This window comes from Theropithecus gelada, chromosome 8 (genome assembly GCF_003255815.1).
Source record: "Theropithecus gelada isolate Dixy chromosome 8, Tgel_1.0, whole genome shotgun sequence".
NCBI classification, from domain to species: Eukaryota; Metazoa; Chordata; class Mammalia; order Primates; family Cercopithecidae; genus Theropithecus; species Theropithecus gelada.
The window spans coordinates 41,976,480-41,992,386 of NC_037676.1; the positions used below are offsets into that span (position 1 = coordinate 41,976,480).

The 15,907-nt window shown below is 41.2% G+C and overlaps 1 protein-coding gene across 2 annotated transcripts in view; it reads left to right on the forward strand.

Annotated features, from left to right (window-relative positions):
* Nucleotides 1-15,907, forward strand: part of HOOK3 (hook microtubule tethering protein 3) — a 137,075-nt gene that overhangs the window by 84,437 nt on the left and 36,731 nt on the right. For both annotated transcript variants that reach the window (XM_025393252.1, XM_025393251.1), the window contains exons 14-15: nucleotides 6,426-6,495; nucleotides 10,477-10,617. In XM_025393252.1, coding sequence (XP_025249037.1) covers nucleotides 6,426-6,495; nucleotides 10,477-10,617 — 211 coding nt within the window. The remainder of the gene's footprint in view (nucleotides 1-6,425; nucleotides 6,496-10,476; nucleotides 10,618-15,907) is intronic.

Here is a 15,907-nt window from a genome sequence, read left to right on the forward strand (position 1 = left end):
CTTTGGGCAGACAATTTAAGCTTAGATCCAGCAATGCTATTCAGGTTAGGGGCTGTCAGTGTTTTGTAGAAAAGGGCAAATTTAGGCCGGGCATGATGGTGACACCTGTAATCCCAACCCTTGGGGAGGCTGAGGTGGACAGAGGGCTTGAGCTCACAAGTTCAAGAGCAGCCTGGGCAACATAGCAAGACACCCCCCCACAAAAAAAAATTTAAAAATTAGCTGATCATGGTGGCATGTGCCTGTGGGCCCAACTACTCAGGAGACTAAGGCAGGAGGATCACTTGAGCCTGGGAGGCAGAGGCTCCAGTGAGCTGAGGTCACTCCAGTGAGCTGAGGTTGCGCCACTGCATTCCAGCCTGGGCAACAAAAAAAAAAGAAAAAGAAAAGGGCCAATTTAGTAATAGGATAATTTGGCAAGGATGACAGAAACAAAGACTTAATTGCAACTTGAGTTTTTTAAACCTCATCAAGTTTGTGTAAGAATGGTGTTTCTTGGCCAGGCACGGTGGCTCATGCCTGTAATCCCAGCACTTTGAGAGGCTGAGGTGGACAGATCACGAGGTCAGGAGATCAAGACCATCCTGGCTAACACGGTGAAACCCCATCTCTACTAAAAATACAAAAAATTAGCTGGACATGGTGGCAGGCACCTGTAGTCCCAGCTACTTGGGAGGCTGAGGCAGGAGAATGGCGTGAACCTGGGAGGCAGAGCTTGCAGTGAGCTGAGATTGCGCCACTGCACTCCAGCCTAGGGGACAGAGCAAGACTCTGTTTGAAAAACAAAACAAAACAAAACAAGAATAGTGTTTCTTACAGCATGATGGATAATGTTAGAATCACCTGGGATGCAGATTCCCAGGTCCACTCATGCCTACAAATCAAGGACTCGGGGGACAAGGTTCAGAAAGGTGAAATTTAAAACAGTGCCCCAGATGTTTTTTGTGCACATCAATGTTTTAGGCCCTCTGGCATAGAACAATGGAGGCAGATGTAAGGTAAAATTCATTTCCTCACTGTTGGGACTTGTTGGGAGAACATGTTTGTATCTCACCTTTCTGTCATCCCCTTTGTTATCAGTGTGAGATCATACAGTCCTCAAGAAGTATTAATGAAATGACTTACAGAAAAAATTTTCTTAAATAACACTCTGTTGCCTGACACCCCTTATATAAGCAGAAAGGAGTCTGGGACTTCAGCTTCTAAAATGGGAACCATGCTAAGGATCAAAAAGTGAAGACACTTGGGGACCCCCTGTCTTGCAAATACAACCAACCACAGAAGGGCGTGAGAGTAGTTTCTTGGCTTCCTTGACTTCCTTCTCACTTTCCCTTGGTTGACCCAAAAAGACCCAAAGCTCAATCATTTAGGTGGGCTGATGATTCCGTATCATTCAAACTTTCAATCACTAAGAGGAAAAAAAAAAAAAAAGATGTGTGGAGATATCCCAAAACATATTTAGGTTAACTTTGTGGTATACTTTATTTGATTAAAACACTTAACCATTAGACTGGGCACAGTGGCTGACGCCTGTGATCCCAGCACTTTGGGAGGCCAAGGCAGGTGGATCACTTGAGGCCAGAAGTTGGAGACCAGCCTGGCCAACATGGCAAAACTCCGCCTCTACTAAAAATAGAAAAATTAGCCAGGCATGGTGGTGCGTGCCTGTAATTCTAGCTACTCAAGAGGCTGAGGCACAAGAATTGCTTGAACCCGGGAGGTGGATGCCACAGTGAGCTGAAATAGCACCACTGCACTTCAGCCTGGGCAACAGAGTGAGACTGTCTCCAAAAAAACCCAAAAAAACCAAAACACTTAACCATTAAAGAAGGCCCCAAAAGATTCACAACTTTAAAAAGAAAACTGATATGTACCATCATAAACATAAGGTGTCATAAATGTTGAATACCATCATAATGGTCTCTGCCCTGCAGCTTGAGCTAGTAACTAAACTCTCCAAGACTTGGTTTGTTCTGCAAAATGAGAATCATAACTTCTTTCTCCAGAGCCAGATGAAGAGTTTTAGATGCTCTTAGTAAGGCAAAGCACTCCCCAATATGTAATTTTAAATGAAAACAGTATTAAATGTAATATAGAAAAAGTTGTGCTGTATTAAATGTAATACAGAAAAGTTGGCTGTAATACTCTGATATTCTTTCTTAAGAAGATATCAGATAACTATTTTCTTTTTTCTTTTTTTGAGATGGAGTCTCGCTCTTGTCGCCCAGACTGGAGTGTTTTTAAGACGAAGTCTTGCTCTTGTCCCCCAGGCTGGAGTGCAATGGCGCAATCTAAGCTCAGCGCAACCTCCGCCTCCCAGTTTCAAGCGATTCTCCTGCCTTAGCCTCCCGAGTACCTGGGATTACAGGTGAACTGCCACCACGACCAGCTAAATTTTGTATATTTAGTAAAGACAGGGTTTCACCATGTTGGCCAGGCTGGTCTCGAACTCCTGACCTCAGGTGATCCGCCCGCCTCGGCCTCTCAAAGTGCTGGGATTACAGGCATGGCCACCGCACCCAGCCACTTTTTGCATTTTTAATAGAGAAAGAGTTTCATCATGTTGACCAGGCTGATCTTGAACTCTTGGCCTCAGGTGATCTGCCCTCCATGGCCTCCCAAAGTGCTGGGATTACAGGTGTGTGCCACCGCGCCCGACCAGATAACCATTTACTCTTGACAAATCAGGGTGACCTAGTTTTGCTGGTGCCCTAAGATCACACCTAGTGGCAGGTAATTTAATGTTGCACACTTAACACAATTATTTCAAATATTAAATAGAATATGGGCCAGGCATGGTGGCTCGTGCCTGTAATCCCAGCACTTTGGGAGGCCAAGGAAGGAAGATTTCTTGAGTCCAGGAGCTTGAGTTCAGCGTGGCCAACACATTGAGACTCCATCTGTCTCTAAATATGTATTACAAAAATAAAAATAATGACTGGGTGCAATGGCTCATACCTGTAGTCCCAGCTACTTGGAAGGCTCAGATGGGAGGATCACTTGAGCCCAGGAGTTTGAGGTTACAGTGAGCCAAAACTGTGCCACTTCACTCCAGCATGGGTGACAGCGAGACCCTGTCTCTAAAAGAAAATGATAATTTTCTTTTAAGTACATCAGACTTCCTAAAGCAGTGATTTTTTTTCAACTAAGAAAAGTTGAGTAGGTGTCAATCCATTAAGGAACTTAGATCCTAAGGAGAAAACTGCTCTTTTTCCCAGGAAAAGAACCACACTTGGCTCAAGGTTTACCCCTCCCACTCCTTTGTCATCAGCTGGGGATGATGGAGGCTGATGGATCGCTTGTTTGGCTTCACAGTTCACTCCCAGACTAGTAACCAGCCTGTGGCTTTTTAGTTACCTGGAACTGGAATTTTTCTTTTCCTCTGACTACAACATTCTTTTTTCCCTGCTCCTCTCTTTCATTTCACCTCCTTGCTCTCTCTCTGTTGTCTTATTAATCAGCTGTCTTCTTGCTTCATTTTCCAGTTTACCCAGCTGCACAGAAACCATTTTCATTTTGTTCTTACCACCACTCCCCTTCTTTATTCTCTTGACCTGTTTCTAGACCAAGCTGTCAAACCCTAATTGAGATATCCAAATTTTTTTTCTCTATTCTAGATTACCAAGGACAACTTAAGGAAATTATTATATATCTTTCTTTTTTTCACCAAAAGTATATCGTTTGTGATTATAACTGCATCCTCATTGCTGCCTCACAGTTCTTTCAGATATCTCTAAGCATCTCCACATGAGTGTTGTTTTTTCTTTTTCTTTTTTTTTTTTTTTTTTTTTTGAGGTAGAATTTTGCTCTTTTTGCCCAGGCTGGAGCACAGTGGTGTGATCTCGGCTCATTGCAGCCTCCGCTTCCCAGGTTCAAGTGATTCTCCTGCCTCAGCCTCCAGAGTAGCTGGAATTACAGGCGCCTGCCACCATACCCAGCTAATTTTTTGTATTTTTAGTAGAGACAGGGTGTCACCATGTTGACTAGGCTGGTCTTGAACTCCTGACCTCAGGTGATCTGCCTGCATTGGCCTCCCAATGTGCTGGGATTACAGGCATGAGCCACTGCACCCAGCCTCTACATGAGTTTTTATGCAATTTTAAGAATCTCACCTGAAGTTTAACCCTTTTTCTCTCAGCTCTGATATAATCAAGAAACCATAAGCCCTTTCATGTAAACTATCACATTTGTTTCTTTGCACCTATAAACCTATATGTTTTAACCTTGCTGCTATAGTTTGAATGTCCCCTCTGAAACTCATATTGAAAGCTAATACCCAATGTGGTAGTTTTGAGAGGTGGGGCCTTCAAGAGGTGATTAAAGCATGAGGACTCTGCCCTCAGGGATGGATTAATGCCATGGATTAATACGTTAATGGAGTAATGCGTCATCATGGGAGTGGTACTGGTTGCTTTATAAGAAAAAGAGGGCCTGGTGCAGTGGCTCATGCCTGTAATCCCAGGACTTTGAAAGGCCTGAGGCGGGTGGATCTCCTGAGGTCAGGAGTTTGAGACCAGCCTGGCTGACATGGCAAAAACTGGTCTCTACTAAAAATACAAGGATTAGCTGGGTGTGGAGATGGGCATCTGTAATCCCAGTTACTGGGGAGGCTGAGGCAGGAGAATCACTTGAACATGAGAGGCGGAGGTTGCAGTTAACCAAGATCGTGCCACTGTATTCCAGCCTGGGTGACAAGAGTGAAACTCCTCAATAAAAAGAAAGAGAGACCTGAGCAAACAAGTGAGCATGCTCAACCCCCTCACTATGTGATGCCCTGTGTTGCCTCGGGACTCTGCAGAGTCCCCACCAGCAGGCAGGCTCTTACCAGATGTGCCCCCTCAGTCTTGGACTTCTCAGCCTCTAGAATTGTAAATAATATTTTTTTTTTTTTTTTTTGAGATGAGGTCTCACTTGTTTACCCAAGCTGGGATGCAGTGGCATGGTCTGGCCTCTGCCTCCTGGGCTCAAGTGATCCTCCCACCTCAACTTCCCAAGTAGCTGGGAATACAGGCATGCACCACGGTGCTCACCTAATTTTTTGTATTTTTGGTGGAGATGGGGTCTCACCATGTTGCTCAGGCTGGTCTCGAACTCCTGAGCCCAATCGATCCACCCGCCTCGGCCTCCCAAAGTGCTGGGGTTACAGGCATGAGTCACCACAGCCAGCCAAAAATAGTGTTTATTATAAATTACTCAGTTTCAGTTCTGTTATAAGCAACAGAAAAAGGATTAGGACACCCTCTTTGTTTATGTATCCTTTGACCTAGCACTTTTGCTCTATGAATTAAATTTATCCTAATGAATTAAAGCATTGTTTCTAATAGTGAGATTTTGAAACAGCCTGAAAGTTCAGCAATACAGGAATAGTATTCTTATTCAACTGTATACAGTAGAGCCATTTAAAAGAATAAGGTGGCCGGGTGTAGTGGCTCACACCTTTAATCCCAGCACTTTGGGAGACTGAGGCGGGCAGATTGCCTTAGGTCAGGAGTTCGAGACCAGCCTGGCCAACGTGGTGAAACCCTGTCTCTACTAAAAATGCAAAAACTAGCTGGGCGTGGTGGCAGGTGCCTGTAATCCCAGCTACTCAGCAGACTGAGGTAGGAGAATTGCTTGAACCCAGGAGACAGAGGTTGCAGTGAGCCAAGATCATGCTACTACACTCCAGCCTGGGCGACAAAGTGAGACTCCATCTCAAAAAAAAAATAATAATAATAAGGAATATTTTCTGTACACCTGACAGAGAGAAATATGTATGTTACATCATTACATTTAAAAAGTAAGGCTGGGCACAGTGGCTCACGCCTGTAATCCCAGCACTTTGGGAGGCTCAGGCGGGAGGATCACCTGAAGTCAGGAGTTCAAGACCAGCCTGGCCAACATGGTGAAACCCCATCTCTTCTAGAAATACAAAAAATTAGTTGGGTGGGCACCTGTAATCCCAGCTACTCAGGAGGCTGAGACAAAAGAATTGCCCGACCCCAGGAGGCAGAGGTTGCAGTGAGCTGAGATCGTGCCATTGCATTCCAGCCTGGGCAACAGAGCGAGACTCCGTCTCAAAAAAAAAAAAAAATAGAATAGAATAGAGGTTACCAGGGGATAGGGGAGGGAGGAATAGGGAATTACTGCTTAATGGTTACAGAGTTTGTGATTTGAATGATGAAAAAGTTTTGAAAATACGTAGCAGTGATGGTTATACAACATTGTGAATATACTGAATGCCATTCTATTGTATACTTAAAAATACTTAAAATGGTATTTTTATTAAGACCACACTTAATAATATTTTAAGACCACTGTGACACGGTCCTTTACTTGAAAATTATTTTTGCTGTTAAAAATTAATGCTCAAAGTAGGGTTTCATATCAAAAGTTGTATAACTGTGTTTTCCATTAGCCTTATATTTATGTTTGTATATTTACAGGGTTAATGCCTCTTGGAAGTCAGGAGTCTTCAGACAGTCTAGCTGCAGAGATTGTTACACCTGAAATCAGGTAAGGAGATTGTGGTGTTCACATTTACACTGCACAGTATTCCTGGAGAAAATGTACTTCTCTACAATATGAAGAAGATCATTTCCTTATTCTTTCTAACCAGCATTTTCAACATGAACTCAGTGTTAAATTTTTATGTTTTCAACATGTTAGAATCTTTCTTCTGCTGGCCCTATGGAAAGTTGATTCGCTCACTTCAATAAGACAATCTTTCACACATACAAAGCCAATTATTATGTCCTAAGCTTGAGTATCCTCAGCAGACATTAAGCAATGAAGACATTTGGCCTGTAGACAATAGTTGTGCTTAGCTATCAGCATGCAAAATCATTAGTTATTAAGATTTGTCTGCTAACCGGCTGGGCATGGTGGCTAACACCTGTAATCCAAGCACTTTGGGAGGCTGAGGTGGGCGGATCACAAGTTCAGGAGATCGAGACCATCCTAGCTAACATGGTGAAACCCTGTCTCTACTAAAAATACAAAAAATTAGCCAGGCGTGGTGGCAGGCACCTGTAATCCCAGGTACTTGGGAGGCTGAGGCAGGAAAATGATGTGAACCCAGGAGGCGGAGCTTGCAGTGAGCTGAGGTTGCGCCACTGCACTCCAGCCTGGGAGACAGAGCAAGACTCTGTCTCAAAAAAAAAAAAAAAAAAAAGATTTATCTACTAACCACATGGAAAGGTCTGGGAAAGACATAATGCTATAGACAGGAGGAAATGACTCCCCATCTTAAACTACTCTTCCCTCAATCATACCTTATATTTTTTATTCATAGCATTTTTAAAATTCCATTTATTTATTTATTTATTTAGAAGCAAGGTCTTGCTCTGTCACCCAGGCTGGAGTGCAGTGGCGTGGTCACAGCTCACTGCAGCCTTGACCTTCTGGGCTCAAGCAATCCTCCTACCTCAGCCTGCTTAGTAGCTAGGATCTCAGGCACATGCCACCATGCCTGGCTATTTTTTGTAGAGACCGGGTTTTGCCATGTTTCCCAGGCTGGTCTTGAACTCCTTGAGCTGAAGTAATCCGCCTGCCTTGCCCTCCCAAAGTGCTGGGATTACAGGTGTAAACCACTGCACCCAGCCAGTTTCATTTATTTTTATGCATAACTAGCTTTATGTATAAAAATGAAAAATAAGTGGGGGAGACACCAAATGTGCATTAAAGGGAGACTGATTAATTCTGAATATTGCTTTTTACCTTTTTGGGGCCTATTTGCCCCTTTTTAAAATGGACACTGGCCTTGCTTCTTCATAAACTTCCTTGGTAGATACTAAATAACATTTGTGTAAGGGTTTCATACACTGTAAAAGTTGAAATAAGCTTTCAAATACTTGTTGAATAAATGGAAACAATTTGTAGTTGTTGGTTAACATTTGTTTAAGAAGGACAAACGGGCCAGGCGCAGTGGCTCACTCCTGTAATCCTAGCACCTTGGGAGGTCAAGGTGGGTGGATCACCTGAGGTCAGAGTTCAAGACCAGCCTGACCAACATGGCGAAACCCTGTCTCTACTAAAAAAGTACAAAATTAGCTGGGTTTGGTGATGCATGCCTGTAATCTCAGCTACTCAGGAGGGTGAGGTAGGAGAATCACTTGAACCCAGGAGGCAGAGGTTGCAGTGAGCCGAGATCGCACCATTGCTCTCCAGTCTGGGCAACAAGAGCAAAAGTCCATCTCAAAAAAAAAAATAAGAAGTACAAACAAAAGGCGTGTAAGGCAGCACCAAGTCTGGAAGTATCTTGTGTACCTTTTTCTTTTTTGCCATCTGATATGCTACTTTATAATTGAACTAATAAGATTTGTTGAATAAATGAACACATATTTATGAACGTTTATAAGTAAGTGGTTATGTCCAAAACAACTCACAATTTTTAAGGAAACATATTGGTAATACAGTTGGTTTTTTAAACTAGGAACAATGATAGGTCAGGTGCGGTGGCTTACATGTGTAATGCCAGCGCTTTGGGAGGCCAGGGCAGGTGGATCACTTGAGGCTGGGAGTTCGAGACCATCCTGGCCAACATGGCAAAACCCCATCTCTACTAAAAATACAAAAAAATTAGCTGGGCATGCTAGCACATGCCTGAAATCCCAGGTACTCAGGAGGCTGAGGCACGAGAATCATTTGAACCTCTGAGGCAGGGTTGCAGTGAGCCTAGATGGCGCCACAGCACTCCAGCCTGGGTGACAGCTAGATTCTGTCTGCAAAAAAAAAAAGAACAATGATGATAAAGATTCAGCAAATAGGGCTTTTCTGAGTATGACTAGATACAGATTAAAATATGCTTTGTGTCCAGAAGAGAACTATCAAGGAAAAATGATAAACTGGGATGAAAATTTTACAACATGTTTTAGATGATGGGTTAATATTTGATACTTTTCATTGAGTTAGAGTGTGGAGAAATTGGAAATCTTATAAACTAAAGGCAAAGGCAAAAGGTTAAAATGGTACAACCTTTCTTTTGAGGAGATTGGCAGGATGTCTAATCTCTGTTAGTCTAAAAGTGCACCTATCTTTTGACCCAAAAATTACTTTTCTGGGAGTTAATCCTAAGGAAATAACCAATGATATACAGAAAAGTATATTTATAAGGCTAATCTTATTAACTTGTTAAAGCTCAAAATTGGTAGCAATCTGAATGCCCAATAATTGGGTGTTTATTAAATAAGTAACGATTTTAATGCCATGTCATTTAAAATATCCAAGTATATTTAATGATGTAAAAAGATTGTGAAATTTTAGGTGTAAATAGCAGGTACCAATGTAATTTGTACTGTGTGATCCCGTTTGAAAAATGTTTGCATGTGAGTATATGTGCATAGAATTAGAAGGCTATATTTCAGCAGTAGTCATTTTGCACTATAGTTATGGAGGGTTTGTATTTTCTTTTCATTTGTCTTCCTTACAAAGTGTGTGTTTACTTTGTAACTTTCTGAAAAATATAAAGTCCCTATTGCCCATACTGAGGCAGAAGAATTGCTTGAACCCAGGAGGCGGGGGTTGCAGTGAGCCGAGATCGTGCCACTGCACTTCAGCCTGGGTGACAGAGACGCCATCTCAAAAAAAAGCAAGAAAGTCCCTGGTGCCCGTAATAGAATACATCAAATTCTAAATAGTTGCTTGAATTAGATCACAGATTTGGTTCATCTTTTCAGTAGCAAAAGTAAAAGATTTATTATGTTTATAAAATAAGAGCAATGCGTGTATGTGCATGTTTCTTTCTTTCTTTGATTTTTCTTTATCCACAAGAAGCTTTTCCACAGCTTTTGATAGTATTTGGTATCTGTTCATACTGTCTTCATGGGGCCCCCTAAAGATGACCCTGTGTAAAGAAAAGAATGAATTATATCTTCAACAAGTATGTCTTCATATGAACTAACATTTAATTATATTGTCCCTGCAGTAAATATGGTGGCAAGTTCTGTATGGATACTGTTTTTAATATCCCTTAATGTAAGCTTTTGGCATATACAGAGTCCAAAACAGTGCAGTCTGGTAACCTGATTGTAATGATCTGGCTTGTTTCAAGAATTTAATTTTACATATTACAGGAATGGGTAGACTGAATGTCTTGAAATGATTCTTGTCAGATATAATATCTTGCCACCAAATGGTTGATAATTTAAGAGCATAGCACTAGAGATTATGTTTTCTAATAAGAATCAAATAACAGATAAATAAATGCATTCATAGTTTAAATATTTAAATCAGGGAAGAAATAGGATTTTGAAATCATATTTATTACAAATCATTGTATTTAGAGACTGTATTATTTCTATAAAGAAAATATTTAAAACCTTAAATGTAATGTCTTTGCCAGCTATAATAGCTGAATTTGTTGCACTTTCTTTATTTTTCATTTCTGTTCTGGTATTAAATTTGTAAGAGTGCTTAGCTGGATTTGATACCTGTGTTGTATATTGATACACCAAATGACTGTGTATATAATATTTAGTTTTTATTTTGTTCATTCAGGGAGAAACTTATTCGTCTTCAGCATGAGAATAAGATGTTAAAGCTTAACCAAGAAGGTTCGGACAATGAAAAAATAGCCTTATTGCAGAGCCTTCTAGATGATGCAAATCTACGCAAGAATGAACTGGAGACAGAGAATAGGTAGAGTATTATAGGTGACCGCATCTGGCTATAAGTTTTCCCTATTTGCCTTGATTCTGAATCCCTTAAACAAAGAACTGGCAGGGCATGGTGGCTCACACCTGTAATCCCAGCACTTTGGGAGGCCGAGGAGGGCAGATCGCTTGAGCTCAGGAGTTCGAGACCAGCCTGGGCAACATGGTGAATGAAACTCCATCTCTACAAAAAATGCAAAAATTAGCCAGGCATGGTGGTGCATGCCTGTGGTCCCAGCTACTCAGGAGGCAGAGGTAGAAGGATCATTTGAGCCCAGGAGGTGGAGGTTGCAGTGAGCCAAGATCACACCACTGCACTCCAGCTTGAGCAATAGAGCAAAACTCTGTCTCAAAAACAGAAAAAACACACACACACACAAAACAAAACAAAAAAACCAACAACAAAGATCTGAATTGTAGTTTGAAAAATGGCCATGTGCTGTTCTCTTTCCCTTTAAGAGAACTTGAATCCATTTCTTCACTTTTGGGCAGACTTGCCAAAAAACATTGGGCTTTTTTAGAATGGTGTTGTCCTCTTTACTTCTTCATGCAAAATGATACCAGCTCTACCATTTACCCTTTCTAATCACTAATTAAAACTAGAGGATTTTAAAAAATCTGATAATTCAGTCTTTCACAAGAATTTCAATTCACAGTTGTTGTCGGGCTAATAGAGTTTACCATTTCCACAGGAGTGTGTTGGAGCTCTGTTGGTGTGGGGAGAGCAGTAGCTCCCTCGTAATTGGATTGACAAAGCATTTTTCTTCTAATCTGTTATTTATTGTGACCCTAAAAGGAACTAATTCATCTTAGGAACAACTGACTTATTTTGAAAGTTTAGAATCTGCACAATTGCTGTGACAGTTGTACACATCCTACCCTTCTTCCTGTAGCTTTACATTTTAAAGCTACTAAGATAGAATCAACAAACAGTGTAAATCAGTATAAATGCTAGAGTGATTATAAGAGCACCATCAAGCATAAACAGAAGGAGAAAATTTTACATCAACTCTTAGGAGTCTAGAGAATGAGGGATTTTTTAAAGTACTCAGAAAAAGTGGGAAGTGGAGACAGTGGAGCGGGGGAGATTGCAGGAGCAACTGGCGGGCGGGCAGTCCCTCTGGTGCAAGTGTCTTGATGTTCGCCTCATTCATCTTTTGCCTCTGGGTTGTATTTTAGTCAGGAAAGTCTCTCCCTACCCTGATATTTTTTTAGTGAGAAAACACCCACAACTTTCTTCATACTGCTTTGCATTGTTTCTCACAGGCTTTATAATTATTGCTCTTTTTCCCTGAGACAGGACAGCCAATTGTCATTTATACAGTGTCCTTGTCTGTGGATGACTAATCACCACCCAAGTTCCTGTGTGACTTACTGCTGGGTACAACTTAGTGTTGTGATTGTTTCTTAAATTACAACACCGATGATGAATAACTTAGATTATGGTTGACTATGATCTATAATGATAATAACAGGTAATATTTACTAAGCACCTGTTTGTCTCAGGCATTGTGCTAGGTGTCTTAAATATGCTTTCTTACTTTATGAAAGTTTTACAGATGAGGGAACTCAGACTCAGACCGTGACTGCCTGACTCCAAAGCCTCCATACCTAATCCATACCCTCTTTCTTGCCAATTAATCTTGTACTATGTTTGCACAATATTTATTCCTTTTCCTGTCTTCCTCTCACAGGATGTTTTTTGTCCTAAGTGACTTACCCTAAGTTTGTTCTTACTGAATTTAATGAGTATTTATATTACCTTGACTCTAGCTTAATATTCTACTAGTTTACAACATTGGGTCCCACTGAGTCTGTTACAGTTTGCTCACTGCCCATGTATATCACCTGTCAGAAAGCAAAGTCTGTCATAGACCTCTAAAGTCCTTTCCAATTAGTTTTCCCAAGAGCGAGCACTTTAGCATATCTGTAATACCTGCCAGTCCTCAAACAATATTAGAAGAGGGTGGAGGGTTGAAAGGGAAGCCACATCAGGATTCCATAGGAATTCTGCCAAAGTAGACCTGATCTTGTTTCTGTACCTCTCAGAGTGTACTATAATCTCAAGTGCACGCTGTCCCTGCATCCCACTGCTGTATGTATTCAGCAATTAGACTTTGATTAAAATGTTAACTATCTCAATCCCTGAAGTGTGGGAGAAAGAAGGTAGAGGCAATTCACATTGATAGAATACCTGCAATGTGCAGGGGCTCTGCTAGGCACATTTTAGTCTATTAAACAACCCCATGAGGTAGGCATCATAATCCTCATTTATTTGTAGATGAACTTTTTATTTTTTTTATTTTTGTGGGTACATAGTAGGTATATATATTTATGAGTTACATGACATAGTTTGATACAGGCATGCAGTGCATAATAATCATATTGGAGTAAACGGTGTATCCATCCTCTCAAGCATTTATCATTTATGTTATGAACAATCCCATTATACTCTTTAGTTATTTTTAAATGTACAATTCCATTATTTATTACTATAGTCACTTTGTTGTGCTAGCAAATACTAGGTCTTATTCATTCTTTCTATTTTTATGTGCCCATTAACCTCTTCCCATTACCCTTCTTAGCCTCTGGTAACCATCCTTCTACTTTCAAGCTCCATGAATTTAATTTTTTTAATTTTTAGCTCCCACAAATAAGTGAGAGCATGTGAAGTTTGTCTTCCTGTGCCTGTTATTTCACTTAACATAATGACCTTCAGTTTCATGCATGTTTTTACAAATGATAGGATTTCATTCTTTTTTATGGCTAAATAGTGCTACATTGTGTTCTGCATCTACATATACCACATTTTCTGTGCCTATTAATTTTTTTATTTTATTTTATTTTTTTGAGACAGGATCTCACTCTGTCGCCCAGGCTAGAGTGCAGTGGTATGATCACGCTCAACTTCCCAGGCTCAAGCTATCCGTCCATGTCAGCCTCTGAGTAGCTGGGACTATAGGTGTACACCACCATGCCTGGCTGATTTTTTAATTTTCTGGAGAGACAGGATCTCCCTGTGTTGCCCAGGCTGGTTTCAAACTCCTGGACTCAAGGGATCCTCCCACCTCAGCATCCCAAAGTGCTGGCATTATAGGCATGAACCACCATGTCCAGCCTCTTTTGAGATATAAATATCTGTTTAGAATAAATCTGTTTAGATCTTTTGTCTTTTTTTTTTTTTTTTTTTTGAGGATCTCACTCCTTCACCCAGGCTGGAGTACAGTGGCACAATCACAGCTCACTGCTGCCTTGACAGCCCGGGCTCAAGTGATCCTCCCACCTCATCTTCCAAGTGACTGAGATTACAGGCATGTGCCACCATGCCCAGGTAATTTTTTCTATTTTTTTGTAGAGATGGGGTTTTGCCATGTTGCCCAGGCTAGTCTTAAACACCTGGGCTCAAGCAATCCACCCACCTTAGCCTCCCAAAGGGCTGGGATTACAGGGATGAGACACCATGCCCGGCCCTCCTTGTGCCTATTTTTAAAATTGGGTTATTAGAGTTTTTCCTGTAGAGTTGTTTGAGCTCCTTATATATTCTGGTTAGTCATCCCTTGTGCGATGGGGAGTTTGCATGTATTTTCACCCATTCTGTTGGATGTCTCTCACTTCGTTGGTTGTTTCCTTTGCTGTGCAGAAGCTTTTTAATTTGATATGATCCCATTTGTTCCTTTTTGCTTTGGTTCCCTGGACTTACGGAGCATTACTCAAGAAATCTTTGTCCACACCAATGTTCAGGGAGCGTTTCTCCAGTTTCATTTTATTATTTTCAGGTCTTAGATTTAAATCTTTGATCCATTTTGATTGGATTTTTGTATATTGCAAGAGATAGGGGGTCTAGTTTCATTATTTTGCATAATGATATCCAGTACCATTTATTGAAGAGACTGCCCTTTCCCCAGAGTTAAGTTCTTGGCATCTTTGTTAAAATAAGTTCACTGTAGATGTATAGACTTATCTCTGACTTCTCTATTCTGTTCCACTGGTCTGTGTGTCTGTTTTTATGTAAGTGCCGTGCTGTTTTGGTTACTATAGCTCTGTAGTATAATTTGAACTCAGGTAACATGATTCCTCCAGTTTTGTTCTTTTTGCTTAGAATAGCTTTGGTTATTCTGGGTAGTTTGTGGTTCCGTATAGATTTTAGGATTGTTTTTTCTATTTCTGTGAAGAATATCATTGGTATTTTAATAGGGATTATTTTGAATCTATAGATAGCTTTGGGTAGTATGGATTTTGTTGTTGTTGTTGTTGTTGTTGTTTTTGGGTTGGAGTCTGTCTCTGTCGCCCAGGCTGGAGTGCACTGGCACTATCTCAGCTCTTTGCAACCTCTACCTCCCAGGTTCAAGCGATTCTCTTGCCTCAGCCTCCTGAGTAGTTGGGACTATAGGCATGAGCCACTACGCCCAGTTAATTTTTGTGTTTTTAGTAGAGACAGGGTTTTGCCCTGTTGGCCAGGCTGGTCTCGAACTCCTGACCTCAGGTGATCCACCCACCTCAGCCTTCCAAAGTGCTGGGATTACAGGCGTGAGCCACCATGCCTGGCCAACAATAGGCCAAAGTATGGCACTTGGACATACTGAGTACTTTGTTGTTGTTGTTGTTTCCTTTCAGTGGAGAACTGGGTCTCGCTAAATTGCCCAGGCAGGTCTCACACTCCTGGGCTCAAGCTATCATCCTACCTCTGCCTCCCTAAGAGCTAGGATTACCGATGTGAGCCACTGCACCCAGCATGGACATTTTAACAATACTGGTTCTTCTAATTCATGAACATAGAATATCTTTCCATTTTTTTGTGTCTTCAATTTCTTGCATCAGTGTTTTATAGTTTTAATTGTAGAGATCATTCACTTCTTTGCTTAATTCCTAGGTATTTTATTTTAGCTGTAGTGATCATAAATGGGATTCTTGATTTCTTTTTCAGATTGTTTGCTGTTGGCCTGTATAAATGTTACTGATTTTTGGCTGGGCCTGGTGTTTCATGCCTGTAATCCCAGTACTTTGGGAGGCTGAGGCGGGTGGATCACGAGTTTAGGAGATCGAGACCATCCCAGCTAACACAGTGAAACCCTGTCTCTACTAAAAATACAAAAAATTAGCCGGGTGTGATGGCGGGCACCTATAGTCCCAGCTACTCGGGAGGCTGAGGCAGGAGAATTGCATGAACCCAGGAGGTGCAGCTTGTAGTGAGCTGAGATCGTGCCACTGCACTCCAGCCTGGGTGACAGAGTGAGACTCCGTCTCAAAAAAAAAAAAAAAAAAAAAAAAAAAAAATA